The sequence below is a fragment of the Neolamprologus multifasciatus genome, chromosome 1 (genome assembly GCF_963576455.1).
Source record: "Neolamprologus multifasciatus chromosome 1, fNeoMul1.2, whole genome shotgun sequence".
NCBI lineage: Eukaryota > Metazoa > Chordata > Actinopteri > Cichliformes > Cichlidae > Neolamprologus > Neolamprologus multifasciatus.
In genome coordinates this window covers 37,890,904-37,905,334 of record NC_140439.1, presented here as the reverse complement: position 1 = coordinate 37,905,334, position 14,431 = coordinate 37,890,904, and the positions used below count along the sequence as shown (strand labels likewise).

The following is a 14,431-nucleotide window of genomic DNA, read 5'->3' as shown; positions in this document are numbered from 1 at the left end:
GAACAGCCCGATGTCCTGCCTGTGAATGCTCCAACATGCAGACTGGAGGGATCATCCACCAGCCTTCTGATTGGTCAATGATCTGTTGGACATCCTGAGCCAGAGCCACTGTGCACACTGTCAGATTCAGCAACTTGAGTTTTTCTACTGCAAAGTTTAAACAGTTTATTTTGAAAAACGGAGAATCTGAAACACATTTATATTTGTGCTTTCTTTCAGTCTTTGAGTTTCTATTTGTTTGTTATTCACAGTTGAAAATGTTGCTAACGTCTCGTTCAGTAAATGAAGTCGTGGCTTCACTCTGCAGGACTTGTTTTTGGATGCCGGGTCCTCCTGAGGAAATCGGCCACGAGGCCTGAGAATTATGTCAGCGGCAGTCCTCACAAAGATGTGTATACAGATGTGACTGTGTTATGTAACGCGTGTGATTAAAACCAGACGGCTGTAGCCGGGCTGAGTCCAGCAGACGGAGCAGCTGAGTCAGATCTCCCATAATGCCTCGGGGCAGCTCTGCTGTACGTGTGATTGGGTCTGGGGACTTCATTTCCTGCTCAGTGGGATTCCAATAAAACAGAAAGCGAGTTCATGTCGGCCCTGCAGAGCTGCTGAACCCAGCACGGACTGACTGAAAACAATGACAGGAAACACACACACACACACACACACACACAGTTTAACAGTGATATTTAATCCAGATGTTATTTTTTTATTTAAGAGTGACGATTTGTTTTGCTGCTGTTTGGACTTGAAAGCGCAGCAGGTGGTTTTTGGGAGATTTGAGTCGTTTTTGTTTTTTGACGGCAGCTTAAATCCTCCAGCTAAAAGTTTCAGGCCTGATGAGATGAAACTGAACCATCGCAGAGGCGATGCAGTAAGAAACGATCGCTTTAGATCAAAGACAGAGCTGGGCATCGTCTATAATCGATTCGATTTCTGACACAGTCAGAAATCTTCTAATTTGTGCTGTCGGGTGAACGATCCACGCTCTGTGTTTACGTCTCTCTGCTCTCATTTACTGTTTTAGCTGTTTTAGCTGTTGAAATGGTTCTGTGAGCTTAAACTGAGATTCTGGCAAAATTCATTTATATTTAGGAATCGATTCAGGATTTAATTTATCGATATCGCGTTATTGAAGCTAAAATAGAGGTTGTTTTTAAACCCAGCCCTAGTTAAAGTGGTCTCAGAGCCGTTTCTCTTATTTAGCATAAGGGATGGCCAAATCAGAAACCCCTCTGCTGTGGGTCTGCATGCTCCTGCCTGTCTTTAATGACTTCTAGCCTGTTATATTCGGCTTTATCTTCCTCTGATAATCAAAATAAAAACCAGGAAAAGGGGCTGCGGTGAGAAAGGAGCCGACGCCACGTATCCTGGTCCTGTTCCCGGCCTGCCTTCATCCATCCTCAGAAATCAGAAAGCTCGCAGCTGAGTGTCAAACGCCTGACGAGTCTCACAGAGGCGAGAGCTGCCAGCTGTCGCTTCAGCCGTGATTCTGTTACGAACAGTCTGAACATCGTCTCGTCTCTCTGTGAGGACGTGGGCTGTTGGATTAAATATTAAATATTTCAGTGGTTGTGCCCGTGTGAGACGAGGGTCTGTGGTGAGCTTAACCTTTTTGTGCTGTTTGATTTTTGTCCTCTGGAGGAGAGGACCCCCGCTGTTTACATACCAGAATCAGTTCAAGCAGCACGAGTGTTTGCGCATGAACACAAACTCGTTTTAAGGATGTTGTGGGGACTTTGTGTCAAATAAAATGTGTTTGATCAGCCTGATGTGTCCGCGTCGTTCTGCAGCAGCGTTCAGTTCAAATACAGATTCTCAGCTGGAGGACGATCCTGGCGTTTAATCAGGAGACGTCGCGCGTGCGCCGAGCTGACAGCTTACCCAGAATGCACTTCATCAAGTTCATCAGAAAACAAATGAAACATGTGGGACACCAACACTTCACACTGATGATGAAGATGAGATTGTGACGAGAACAAACCAACGACAGTCTGAAAATGTTCAGCGTGAAGGTGAAGCTTTACTAAAATGTGCTGAAGTTACAGCAGAACAAAAATCCCCCCGACGTCCTTTACTGTCATAAAATCTGCTGCTCTGCGTCTCTGAGGGTTGACGTGTTTGAAGCAGGAAACATGGAGTTTTAGGTTTGGAGCTGAGGAGAAACTCCTCCTCCTCCTCCTCCTCGTTGAGTTGTTTCCTTCTCTGTCAGCTCTTTCCTTCCCTCCTGTTTTCCTTTTTTTCAGCTGGTGGATGTCACGGCTCCGTTACTCAGACTCTGTGTTTCCACCCGGCTGATCTCTCTGTAATTTCCTCCTGAAATAGCTCAGAGCAGAAGAGGGCGTAAACCGCCAAGCCCAGCCGCCCCCTCCCCCCTCTAAGTGCTGCTGCAGTGGTGAAAAGAGCAAAAAGGTGGGATGAAGACGGAGGGTGGAGGGAGACAGGAAGTCAGGACTAGATGAGTAGAAATCGGCCTAAAAGTGCAGCTCATGTGCTGGTTTCTGGAAACACATGAATGAATCATAAATGAGAGCTCCGGGTCTCCGTCCTGAACCGAGGCTCATCCCGGTAACTTCGGGGTTAACCCCTCTTACCGCCGTGATCGCCGCCGCTGCAGACCAACCTGTACGTTGTGTTTAAGGTCGCTTTGGTCCTGCTTTTGTTGCTTTAATAAGATTAAAAAGGAGCAAAGCTGAGCGTCCTGCACACGTCTGAGGTTAATTTGAGACGATATGTAACTGCTCAGCATTCAGACCCTCCCACTGCTTAATCACAGAGCTGTGATGGCGGGACGGCCGTTATCTTCAGAGTAAGGTTGTTTTTTTTGTTTGCTTTCCATCTTTTCTTTAAATAAACTGTTTATATCGTCTTTTTCTTCTTCACGCAGCTCTGTCCTCTCAGTCTGCAGCTGTGCAGGCTGTTTATTCTCTTCATAGTTTCTAATCCTGAGACTTCGTCAGTGAATCTGTTTGTGGAAAGTCCGCCTCTCAGAGCTGATATTTCTGGGTCAAACTTCTCCAGCTGATAAGGAAAAATATCCTGGATGTGTTGAACTGGTGTCAGAATGAAGCCCATAAACCATTTATTTAAAAAAAACTTTGTTGAAGGATTGATGTGATTGGTTCAGCTGTTTGTTAGGATGACTCTGAGATTTCTGGACAGATGTGCTTCAAAGTTGTCACACACGTCTTCCTTTAAATACGAACTGGGAGGTTTCATCTGATGTCTTCAAGAAAATATCAAACTAAACGTCCCAAAAAACAAAAAACAAACAAACTTTATTATTTTAAGCTGAATTTAGCAGGTTTCCAGTAACCTGCAGCAGGTCTGAGCCTCTTCCAGTCACCGACACACCTGAGACATGAACGCATGCCTGCACTGCCCCCCACAGGACAAACACAGGAACTACATGTGTGAATCCATCACTCTGACCTCGCTGTTATCTGTAAAACATTCCTGTGATTTACTTGATGTAAACATTACGTCTGAGGTTGATGTGGAGGGAGGGTGTGAGAATGAAACACCGGATTATTTATCCACGTTTATCTAATCAGCTGATCATGTTGCAGCAGTTTGGCGTGTAAACATTTTCCGTTTTCCATCGTCTTATCGTGTGTGTGTGTGTGTGTGTGTGTGTGTGTGTGTGTGTGTGTTTTCCTAATAATAAAGGAGAGTCCGATCTGATAACTGACACTCCTCTCCGTGTTGGGGTCATTAACTCGCCACAGCCCGCTTTCTCTGGAAGACTTTATACCTCTGATTTGATCAGTTATTGTTTGATGGTGCGTTCAGGTCGCCTCAAGAACAGGAAGTGGTTTCAGAGGAGCGCTGGAGGCGCGAGGCCGGGATCTCGTTCTGTGGTTTTCTCCTGTTTCTGTGACACATCGTTTAAAACAGCTAAAGGAAAATCGGCTCATCTCTAACGCAGAGTCCCAGTTTGAGCACAATAAATATACATAACAGAAGTCAGCCTGGTTTAAAGCCAGAGAATAAAAACTGGCTTTCAAACAGGTGTTACAAGTGTCGGCTGATGGAGCGGCAGTTTGTTCTGATTTACTGCGGAGCTCAGTGATTGGTGGAAGGACGCGCCGAACAGCTCAGGTCAGGGAGCCAGCACGGACGACTGTGGTCAAACTTGTGCCACTTTAAAGCAGCCGTAGTCGATCAAAGGCTGTAAAAGTCTGGCTGTCTTCCACAGCATGTCTTTTATCCCGTCTTCCTTCTCTCACCCCAACCAATCACAGCAGATGGCCCCGCCCCTCCCTGAGCCTGGTTCTGCTGGAGGTTTCTTCCTGTTAAAAGGGAGTTTTTCCTTCCCACTGTCGCCAAAGTGCTGCTCATAGGGGGTCATATGATTGTTGGGCTTTTCTCTGTATGTATTATTGTAGGGTCGACCGTAGGGCTGTGTGATATGACCAAAATCTCATATCCTGATATAAAACATCTATCGTCCGATAACGATATAAATCACAAAAATTTAACATTTTCTGCAAATTCTGTGAATCTCGGGCAGCTCGACTTGCGTGAAGTGTTTCCAGCTGCGCGTCGTGTAGCTGGAGTCGAGTGTTTTAACCGATGCATTAAAATATAAATTTTTAGACATAAGTTGTAACGGCCGCCGTTTTCTTTGAGTATTTATTACACGGCGTGCTGCGGGGAAAAGCCTGTTCTAGCGTTTGAGTCTAAGGTTGATCTTTTAGCACCTGGTGGCTCTTTTTTACTTCTCATCCTAAATAATCTGAATCACGTGAAAGAGTATGCAGTTTATTTTGAAAAGTCTCAACAGGATCTTGAGCTTTATTGTGAAAGGTTTATGTGGAAAATAAACAAGCGGACACGCGATGGTTTTACCGTCGCTGTTGCTAACGACAACTCTTAAAAACAGGCGCTTGTCCGTCCGTAGTGTGGTTATATTAAATAAAAGAGAAAGAGAGAACTTTATTAATATAACCACTGCAGTGACCATCAAAACCATGAAAAAATATTGCCGTAAACAGTTTATTTTGCGACACCACGAAACAAACGATAGCATAAATGAAACCATAGACGTTTTTATATCGTCATCCGATATATATCGTTATATCGAACAGCCCTAGTCTGTACAATATAAAGCACCTCGAGGTGACTGTTGTGATTTGGCGCTGTGTAAATAAAATTGAATTAAATTAAAACAGAGCAGCTATTAAATTCTGTATTAGAGTCTAGAGTCGTTTTGGGTATAATAATAATAAATCAGTTTAGAGGTTTTGTAAGTCTGAGATTAAAAACTACAAACATAAAAAGAAAATCTGCTGATTTTCTAACTAACACTCGGCAGAATATTGTTTTGGAGCCGCTGTGAGTTTAAAATAAAACTACAGGTTACAAGAAAAAAGTTGTGAAAGTAACGAAGCCAATAAAAATGTGTTAAATCTGAGTGGGTTTCTACTTTATTTCTACTCTGTCTTTATTGAATAAAAGTGCTCCAGTAAAGTGAAAGTTACAGAGATGTGATCAGTTTAAGCAACGACTGCAAACGGATCAGTGATCAAAGAACTGGACGTAATCCCGACTGTTATTAAACGTGAAAACCGGCACGTAGCTTATCCTGAAGATATTAACATAAATCCATCGTTTAGTGTCGTGCTGTTACGTCACCGCCGATCCTCTGCAGTTTTATCCTGCAGCAATAACAACAGATGGTCCCGGGACAGCAGAGAGAGAGGGAGGAGAGGAGAGGAGAGGAGGCCCCTCGAGCTCTTTCTCTGATCCACTCAGTCTGATGGAGGTGAAGACTTCAGTGCTAATCTGCTCCATTCACACAGCAAACAGTTTGCTGCACCTGCTGCTCCTCCACAAACTCTGAGGAGAAGTTCTTGGACTCCACGCAGGAGCTGGATTCATGCTTTTCTTGCAGGTCTGCACAACAAACTTTGTTTTTTCTTGCAGTGGAGCTCAAGGTCAGGATATCACTGCAGGGAAAACTTTGCATCTTGCTCTGCGTCCATGTTGCACTTCGAATCACTTTTCTCTTATCTGGGGATTTTTGTTTTTGGTGCACGGCTCTGCAGCCTCGCGTCAGAGCAGGAGGCGTTTGCACAGTCTTGAGTTTCACTGAGAAACTGAAGCTGGCGGCTGCAGGCTCTGGTTACCTGTCTTGATAACCGTTGGCGTGACAGCAGCGAGGAGGACGGGACAAGGTTCAGAAGCTTTTTATCGTCTGTGGATGTGCGATGTTGGCGGGGCGGGGTTCAGGACAGAGGTGAACAAACACAGCAGGATTTAAACAGCTGATCCGTTTTAGAGGAAACATTAAAGCGAGGATCGTCAACCTCAGCGGGACCCAAACGAGACGCCTGTGAGCTCCACCTGGGCTGGAACAACCCTGTGATGAAACCAAACACCCACCCAAAGCACCCTAGAGTCTGATGGTGGGGGGGTCATGTATGTCCTGTGCACCCTGGCGGTTCTGACGCTCCACAACCTGATTAAGAACTGGAACAAACCGGAGCAAAGCCAGTCCACCGAGGCTGCGGGACGGGAAGGTCGTCGGAAGGATGGGGGCGCTGGCGCCGGGTGCTGGGGGACGTCCGGGCCCCGGGATCAAGTGGATGGATCAATGAACCGCAGAGCTGAGGGGAGGAGGCGGCGAGGGGGCATACGCAACCTCCCTAACGGCAGGCGGCATGTCCAGGTGAGGAAGAGGTCGGGTTCAGGCAGCGTGAGGTTTCAATTCTTGAAAATATTAAAACATAAAAACTTTAAAACAAGTTTGGGAAACGGGGACTCACTCCTGATCTTAGAAGGAAATACAAACTTTTAGTTACTTTCAGTTACATTTTAGGTGAGCGTGAGTCTGCACTTATTAAGGATTGACACCCTGATTTGATCTGAAACGCGCTCGATCAGTAAAGCTGCAACTCCGAGTGTGAAGTTGAGCCCTTGTTTACCAAACGGGTGACGTGCAGCCTGAGAGACTTCACAAAAACAAGCATCAAGGTCTTTGCAAAGGTCTTAAAGTATTTTATTTTACTGATTATTATTATTTTTAGACTGATTTGTTTACATGTAGAAATATTTTTACTTCATTTCAGTATCGTTGGCCTGACATCAGCTGGACCATTTGTAGCCTGAAGCTTTTACACCTTTAATTTGGTCAAATTAGTTATATAATAGATTATAACACTGCGTTTAAACAAGTAAATCTTTTTTAAATTATGATTTTGTTTCCATGAAAACGTGATCCGTCTATAATCTGAATGCGACATTTGTTAACAGTAAAAAAAAAAAAAAAAAGAAATCATAAAACAAAAAATCTGAGCCAACAGTAGAAATAGAATTTGTGTTTCTACTGTGTGCAGGAAGATGGCGCATAAACATGATCGTCATTATTTTTAAATCAAAGAAGTAAATGTTGTTAAAACTGTAACCATGACGATCACAGCAGCAGTTATGAGCGCTCGGTGTGTTTTTGTCCTCAACGTTTTGGTGTTTGTGAAATCTGCTTTGGTGATTTTTTTTTTTTAATTTGTATTTTATTAGTGAACAAGCTGCTCTTATTTTGAAAGGTCAGCCACTGCTAACCAGTTAGAGGTAAAACATTTAAAATCCACTGAGGAGAACATGATGCACAGGATGCTTGAATCTAACGCGACTTCATTTGTGCCAAAAAAATGGTCGTGTACCAAAAACTGACTGCTCGTATTTAAACTGCTATAAATAACTGGTTGGACTATAATATGTGAAACATGTCCCTCATGAATGATATCAAGTCATTTTGAGCCACAAACAACATTCCTGTAACAAAGTAGAAGCTGCATCAGTTTTTGGCAGTCACTTTTATATATCCTTTATTTATCCAGTTAAAAAAAATCTTGTTATTTAAAAATTTATTTTTTTAAGAGTAATCTGGCCAAGAGGACAGCTGACAGTGCAACAAATATAACAATAGTTATGTAAACATATTTTAAGTGGACAAGAAGGACTGGATTAGTTACAATGTAACACAGAGTTATAAAGAGAAACGGGTCATTTTTAAATGTTATATTTAGACTTCAGTGAAGTCTATTTACAAACACATGTTAACATATTACACATAAAAACACACAGAAACTTTGGAAATCACTTTTTGGCACAACACCGGCTCTGAGGCCCTGAACGAGTCCTTTCTTTGAAGCGTCAGGTCTCGCTCATCTTTGCATTTCCTGATTAATCCTGCAAACACTAAAACAGACGTGGCTCAAACCCCACGGAGGGATTATACAACACTAACACTGCTAAAGTACGAGTTAGACTCCGGCCGACTGTTTGGTGAAGACTTCAGTTTTCGTAACGAGCGACTCGTTGCACACGTACACAAACTGAAGGCGCTGACACGCATTCACAGACGGGACGTTTTTACCTGAACTTGCTGACGGACTGAGGAATGTTTACAGCTGCACAGTAAAAGTTATCATATCTGACTGCAGCAGTAAAATGTCACTAAATGTTCAACTTTACGGGGAAATCTGTTGTTAGGCAAAGGTGAGTCTGCTCTCTGATTGGCTTAAAAATCACGAGTCTGATACGAGAGGTCAGCTCAGCAGGTTTACTCGGTCAGTGACTCAGACTTGGTGGAGCTCTGATACAAACGCAGATAATACTCGATTGTGGAAAAAGCCATTAAATGATAACAAACTTTTACTGCGGAGTTTATTTTGTGATGTGACGCATGTTTGGGTCTCATTGTCCGATTTGCGGTGTTGTTTCTGTGCAGTTTGCTGCTATAAAAACTATAAGTGCACTTGTTTTACACTCAGGTCAGCTGGTGTGGAATATTTCACAGGTGATGAACCTGTGAGTTCACATTTGTCGGCTGTCAGAAACGGCGCCACCTGCTGGTAAACTGATTGCACTTGTGTAGATGGAGGTGAATGATGAGCAGATGTGGAGTCTGAGCCAGAGGAGGGACTGTGAGGATGATCTCAGCTTTCACTTCAGCTTCTTTGTCCCACCCTCGGGAGGCGCTAAAGAACATGGAGCAAATATGTGATTTGAACTTCCTGTGAACATGCGAACTCTGTGCGTTTATTTTAGTCCCCCTGCTTTACTGTAAGTAATAATTAACCCCAGGAGGCATATTTGTGTAGTCTGAATGTGCAGGGACAGGCGGGCACAGAGTGTTTTTAAATGTTTTCCCTGTAACTCTCTATCACTCTGATGGTCCCAGCGGCTCCTGTTGATGCAGGTTTTCATCATGTTCAGAGGCTTCACGCTTCCAGTCAAATCTGATGTTTGTTTGTGTGTCACAGGACATTCGATCACATGATAGAAATGTCTGAAATCCTCTGCATCCTTATAGAGAGACGGCTTCAGGGTCGAGCGCGTCGGTCACATCAGTTATGTAACCAAATATTCATCAGCATCCTCTGATGGTCTAATCTGTGAGCTCCCGTCCTGCAGGACAGGACAAGCTTCATTTTCCCAGAAGTTTGTGTAACATATTCTGCAAAAATTAATATAAAAAAGTTCCCCAAAGATTATACTTTATGAACGGCACAAACAGGATGTGTAATGTGTTAGTGGAATAAAAAAAATGTAACAATTTTACAGTTTAAGATGTGAATGACTTAAAAAAACAACCTAATTTGATATCAGTTAGACAAACTTCATCTAATACATTTAATAAAAGAAACTTGAAAGCATGATTTTTTTTTTTTTTTTCTTAATTTTGATTGGGTCCTTTAGCTGAACCCCTCACCTTCCCCTCACGTAAAGCCACCCTTGTGCGTTGTGGAGTCCTCGCATCTTAACTGTAAACTTCACGTCCCCACAATCTGAGTAATACGAGTACACACAGTGCTGAATATTTGAGGTGGGGGGAGGAGCAGCCGCTCTCGCTTCAGTGGAGGCTGAAATATTCATCCGCTGCTGGGATGGAGCGAGGAGGAGGAGGGGCTACAGGAGGTGTGATGCTGCTGTGCTGTTGCTAAGGAAACGGAGGGAGGAAGCTGTGTGTGTGTGTGTGTGTGTGTGTGTGTGTGTGTGTGTGTGTGGTTAGGGGGGTTGGTGGGTGTCTTTGACTCTGATCCTGCTGCTGTGTGTCGGCGCGAAGCTGCAGCAGTCTGGGCGATGCGGCGATGATGATGTGGACGGAGAGGCCGCAGGGAGGTAAGAGCCGGGCGGATGGTGCAGAGAGGGAGGTGGGGAGGGATGGAGGCGCTGCAGGAGGAGGCGGACATGTTGAGCAAACATGGAGGTCTGGCTGTAACCTGATGCAGAGCAGACGCTCGTGTTTCATGACCTGAATACGAGCAGTCGGTGGCACAAAGCTTCATCCTCATTCATCTGGTTCCTCTCCTCCTCCTCCTCGCTTTCACGCTGTTTTATCTCGCCATAAACCTCTTCCTGTCCACGGAGAGTTTACCGAGGGACCCGTAGATTGTCCTAATCGAAGCGCACGTCTGCTTTCACGCATTGTGTCCTTGCAGCATGTGTAGGCGGAGCCACTGCCAGGTATTTTTAGCCTCTTCATAATGACTTCAGCAGTTTGTAAAAATAAGTGGGTCAAAAACGTGAAGCGTCTGTGGGACGGAGCAGGTGAGCGTCCTGGTGATGATGTCACTGCCTGTTGTCTGAAGCTTTATTTAATCACCTGTGAGCTGAAACAGCAGCTGAGGTTGTGCAGGGAGTCTGCCTCTGCTTACAGAGAACATCCAGATGTTTCCTGCTGTTCTTCAGCTCGCTGCCTGGAACAGATAATTTTGTTTGTTCTGCTCTTTTCTGTCCAAGAGCTCACAGATGCAGATGAACAGGGACTCAAAGGGCTGCGTTTAGATGCCAAAACAAAGCAGGTTGGATGCAGATGTCGTTATCCTCTTTGTGAGACATACAAAATAATTTCAGGGCATCAAAGATTTTTTTTTGTTGTTGTTTTCAGTTGTAGGAAATGGTACGATTATTTGAGAGGTTATAGTCTGAACTTTGACCCTGCAGTTTTGCTCTGTGGGGCAGACTGGCTCTATAGATGAGTGTGTGCAGCCAACGGAGAACAGACTGAACAGACGTCCCCATCAGCAGGGTAAAACTCCCCACACAGTGAACCACAGCTGCCTCAGCTTCAGGTTTGAAAAAATGAAAGATGTACTTCCTGTGTAGAATGTGTGTTTGTGGGGTAGCGATGATGATGATAATGAGTCTGAGTACAAGGAGAGAAACATAAAGATTTGACCCAGTTTGGAGGAGGCGGCTCTTAAAGTCTCTCCAGGAGGTAAACGGAGCAGGATGCTCATTTTGTTACTGTGACACTGAAGAGAAGCCGAGGATGCCATCCTTCTCCTTCATGCTTATTTCTTTCTAAGGATGTAAACGTTTGCAGCATAAGAGGATAGAAAGTAATTCTGCACGGTGAAATCTGAGGGTTAAATTACAGGTTTATCATTTTTGTCTCAGTTATGACAGGATTAGTGTAAAAGCTGAGAAATGTGAAGATTTTCTTTCTGCTTTTGTCCAGTTTAATAACAAACTTTTTTAAAATCACGTCTGAATCTTAGATGAAGGATTTTTATTTTCCGCCTAATTCGGTTCACTGAATTTGTTTTTTAGAGCCAAAAGTGAACGTGATGATCAGCCGATGATGAGAGAACGTTCATTTTAAGGTTAACATAACCTTATGTGAGGGTTAAAGTGGCATTAGCCTAAGGTTATATTAGCACATTGTGGTTAAAGTAAGGTTAATATTAGGTTAGAGTGTGTGTGTGTGTGTGTGTGTGTGCATTGTGATAACTGGCAGTGTGAGAGGTGAACGTGAGCTCTGCTGTGTGCAGGGAAAATGTGTCAGCAGCTGTCAGCATTAATAAAGCTTTGATATAGTGTGTGTGTGTGTGTGTGTGTGTGTGTGTGTGTGCGCGCGCTAATCTGCACTTTCACCATACATCGCATGAGTCAGCAGCTCCATCTGTAATTCCTTCCTAACTTGTAGGTTTGAAATATCAGCTGCACACAGGCAGCTGGAACATCTGTCTGTTACAATGTAACTGCTCTGCTGCTCTCTGAGCGGGAAAGTGTCGGCCTGGCTGCTCTCAGGAATCGGAGCTCTGGATTGGTCAGCCGTACGCCGGGATGAGTAAAACGCTCTCGGCCTGAGTGCTCGTTTATCGACCGCGTTTCCGCTCCGAGCGTCTCCTGCTGGCCTTTGTCTCTTGTTGTGTTCTGTGGTTCTCGACCTCTCCGCCATGTCATTAGAAGCGTTCGTGTGTACGCTCGCGGTTTTCTCCACTGCAGTTTAACTTCATGTGTCCGAACATATGTTCCTGCCCAGATGTTCTTTTCGTTGTGGCTTTTCTATTCTTGGCGTTGATTCTGGTTCGTGATCGCCTCTCTCTCCTCCGTCTTCACTGTGATCATCAGCCTCTGTTTTCTCTGGACTTTCAGGCCTCTTCGTGTTGCTGAGCCTCTCTGACGATCAGCTGTGGTCCTGCTAACGTTCACGCCTCCTTTGATTGCATGTTGTGGGTTCAGAGAACCATTACCAAGTCTAAATGCCACAGTTCAAATCCCCTTCATACGGTTTACCTGCTCAAATGATGAAGAAATAACAAAAGCACCTGTGCAGGTTTTTGGGAGTGCTGCCCAGCTTTCTTTTGTGTAATACCCTCAAATTAAAGCAGATAATCTGCACTGCGAGCCCACGTATCTGTAACTTAAAGATCTGTTAGTGATACCAGGTGCATCTAACCTTCCCCATGGTAGAATTAATCCATCACAGTGACCTTGGGCTATGAACAGATTACTGAGCAGGGTCAGAGGACCTGTGGACTACAGCAAGGGGTCCTGCAGAGTCTGAGCTGGAGACGGCAGGTAGTTTGTAGTTTAAGTGGACTTGAGTCCATTGAGTGGATGAAGTTTCTCCTGATAATGTTCGTCATCTCTTCATTCCTTGTAAGCAGACAATGTCGTCCACTCGATACTGAATCCAGCTGGATCCACATTAGTTTGTTTTCTTTAAACTTTTCCTTTCGATGCATTTGTGGTGAAAAAGAATGAAAAAGCTCGGCTAAAATGTTCACGTAGAACTTTGAGAATCCTGCAGTTAAACATAATCAGGTAATAATCACAGAACCGGTTTGTGAGGTGGAGGCAAACCTGTGGTGTAAAATTTCTCCTGGAAGTTTAACGTAAACAAGCTGAGGTGTGATTGGTGCTCACGACGTGTGAGTCGCGGTCACTCGAGGGTTAACGAGGCCATCTGCTCTCAGGATTAACAGATTACGCTCACGCTTGGCTCATCCTGACCAGAGAGACTCCCGATCAGCTGTTCTGGGATCAGCTGCTGGTAATCCTGCAGGTGATGTGGCGGTGAGGCTGTAGGTGGGTTAACTGACTGCCGTGCAGCAGGAAGCTCTGACCGCCTGTCTCACATGCGGCCGGTCGCTGGTGCAGAGTGAATGGGTGACTGGGACCAGCTGTGCGGAGTGGCAGCATGCTGGGCTGGGTGGGAATGCTGCTCAACAAGAGCTGGCTGGACCGACAGCGCCACGTCCAGCCTTCAGAGAGAAGAGCTCGCTGTGGACCGGAGGCTGTTAGAGAGGGAGGCTGTCGGCTGATTGGTGGAGTGCTGCAGGTGAGACCGACGGGCTGTGATGTCGAGGTCTGAACTGAGAATGCTAATGTAAGCAACTTAGCTTAAGGCCTCAGGATGTTACCTAAACGAGTCAGCCAGGTGTGTGTTCGTCGTGTGTCGGCATCGCTGATATTTGCAGGAAGGATTCACTCAAAGACATTTCCTGCTCGGCTCTGTGGAAGTTGCCAGGTGTGTTTCTGTTTTAGTGGTCATGACCCACTACACATGCTCATTAGTCGTTTCTGGTGTTCATCCTGTACTGACGTCCGGATCGGCTGCTATCCGGCAAAGATGAAGTAAACTGACGTCACATCTGCTGTCGTTGGCCACCTTTTCTGCTCGTCGTGCAGAATCTCGATTCTTGTCACTGCAGCTGGATCGACGACACGAGTGCTCGGTTGTCGGTTTTTACTGCACTTCAGTGATCATTAAAGAAGTTCGGAGATTCACAGATCAGTGTTTCAACAGTTTGAAAAGATGAGACTTTGTGGAAAACTCCCTGCAATTTCTGTACTTCCTGTTTCTGATGAATCCTCATCCTATACCAGCACTGATATAGATTTTGTCTGAGTGGCGACACCTACTGTTCAGGAGAATACTGCAGCTGTAACAGTAGCATAAATGGAGGTGGCTGTGCGATGGCGGCAGGTTTAGTCAGACCTTCGGTATTGGGTTAGTTTGGTTACTTTGGAGTTTTCCACAACTTTTCAGTGGTTGGTGCCACTTGTGAGCCCAAATACGCCACGAGTCACGCCACGCTGACAAAGACTCAGGTGGGAGGCGATTGGTGACACAATGAGAGTCTCCACCTGTTGTTACAACCAGGTACTACAGCCAACCGGCAACTGCCGTCTG

The 14,431-nt window shown here is 45.0% G+C and overlaps 1 protein-coding gene across 14 annotated transcripts in view; it reads left to right on the top strand.

The window, feature by feature from the left end:
- Positions 1-14,431, top strand: part of kifc3 (kinesin family member C3) — a 42,026-nt gene that overhangs the window by 6,015 nt on the left and 21,580 nt on the right. For 3 of the 14 annotated variants that reach the window (XR_014874803.1, XR_014874802.1, XM_085164457.1), the window contains exon 1: positions 5,444-6,670. The exons of 1 other annotated variant lie outside the window; for it this stretch is intronic. Coding sequence is in view for 3 of the 13 variants with exons in the window: in XM_085164457.1 (XP_085020583.1) it covers positions 6,419-6,670 (252 nt within the window). In the remaining 10 variants the exon portion in view is untranslated. 10 more of the 14 variants (XR_014874805.1, XR_014874812.1, XM_085164481.1 and 7 more) reach the window with 7 other exon arrangements.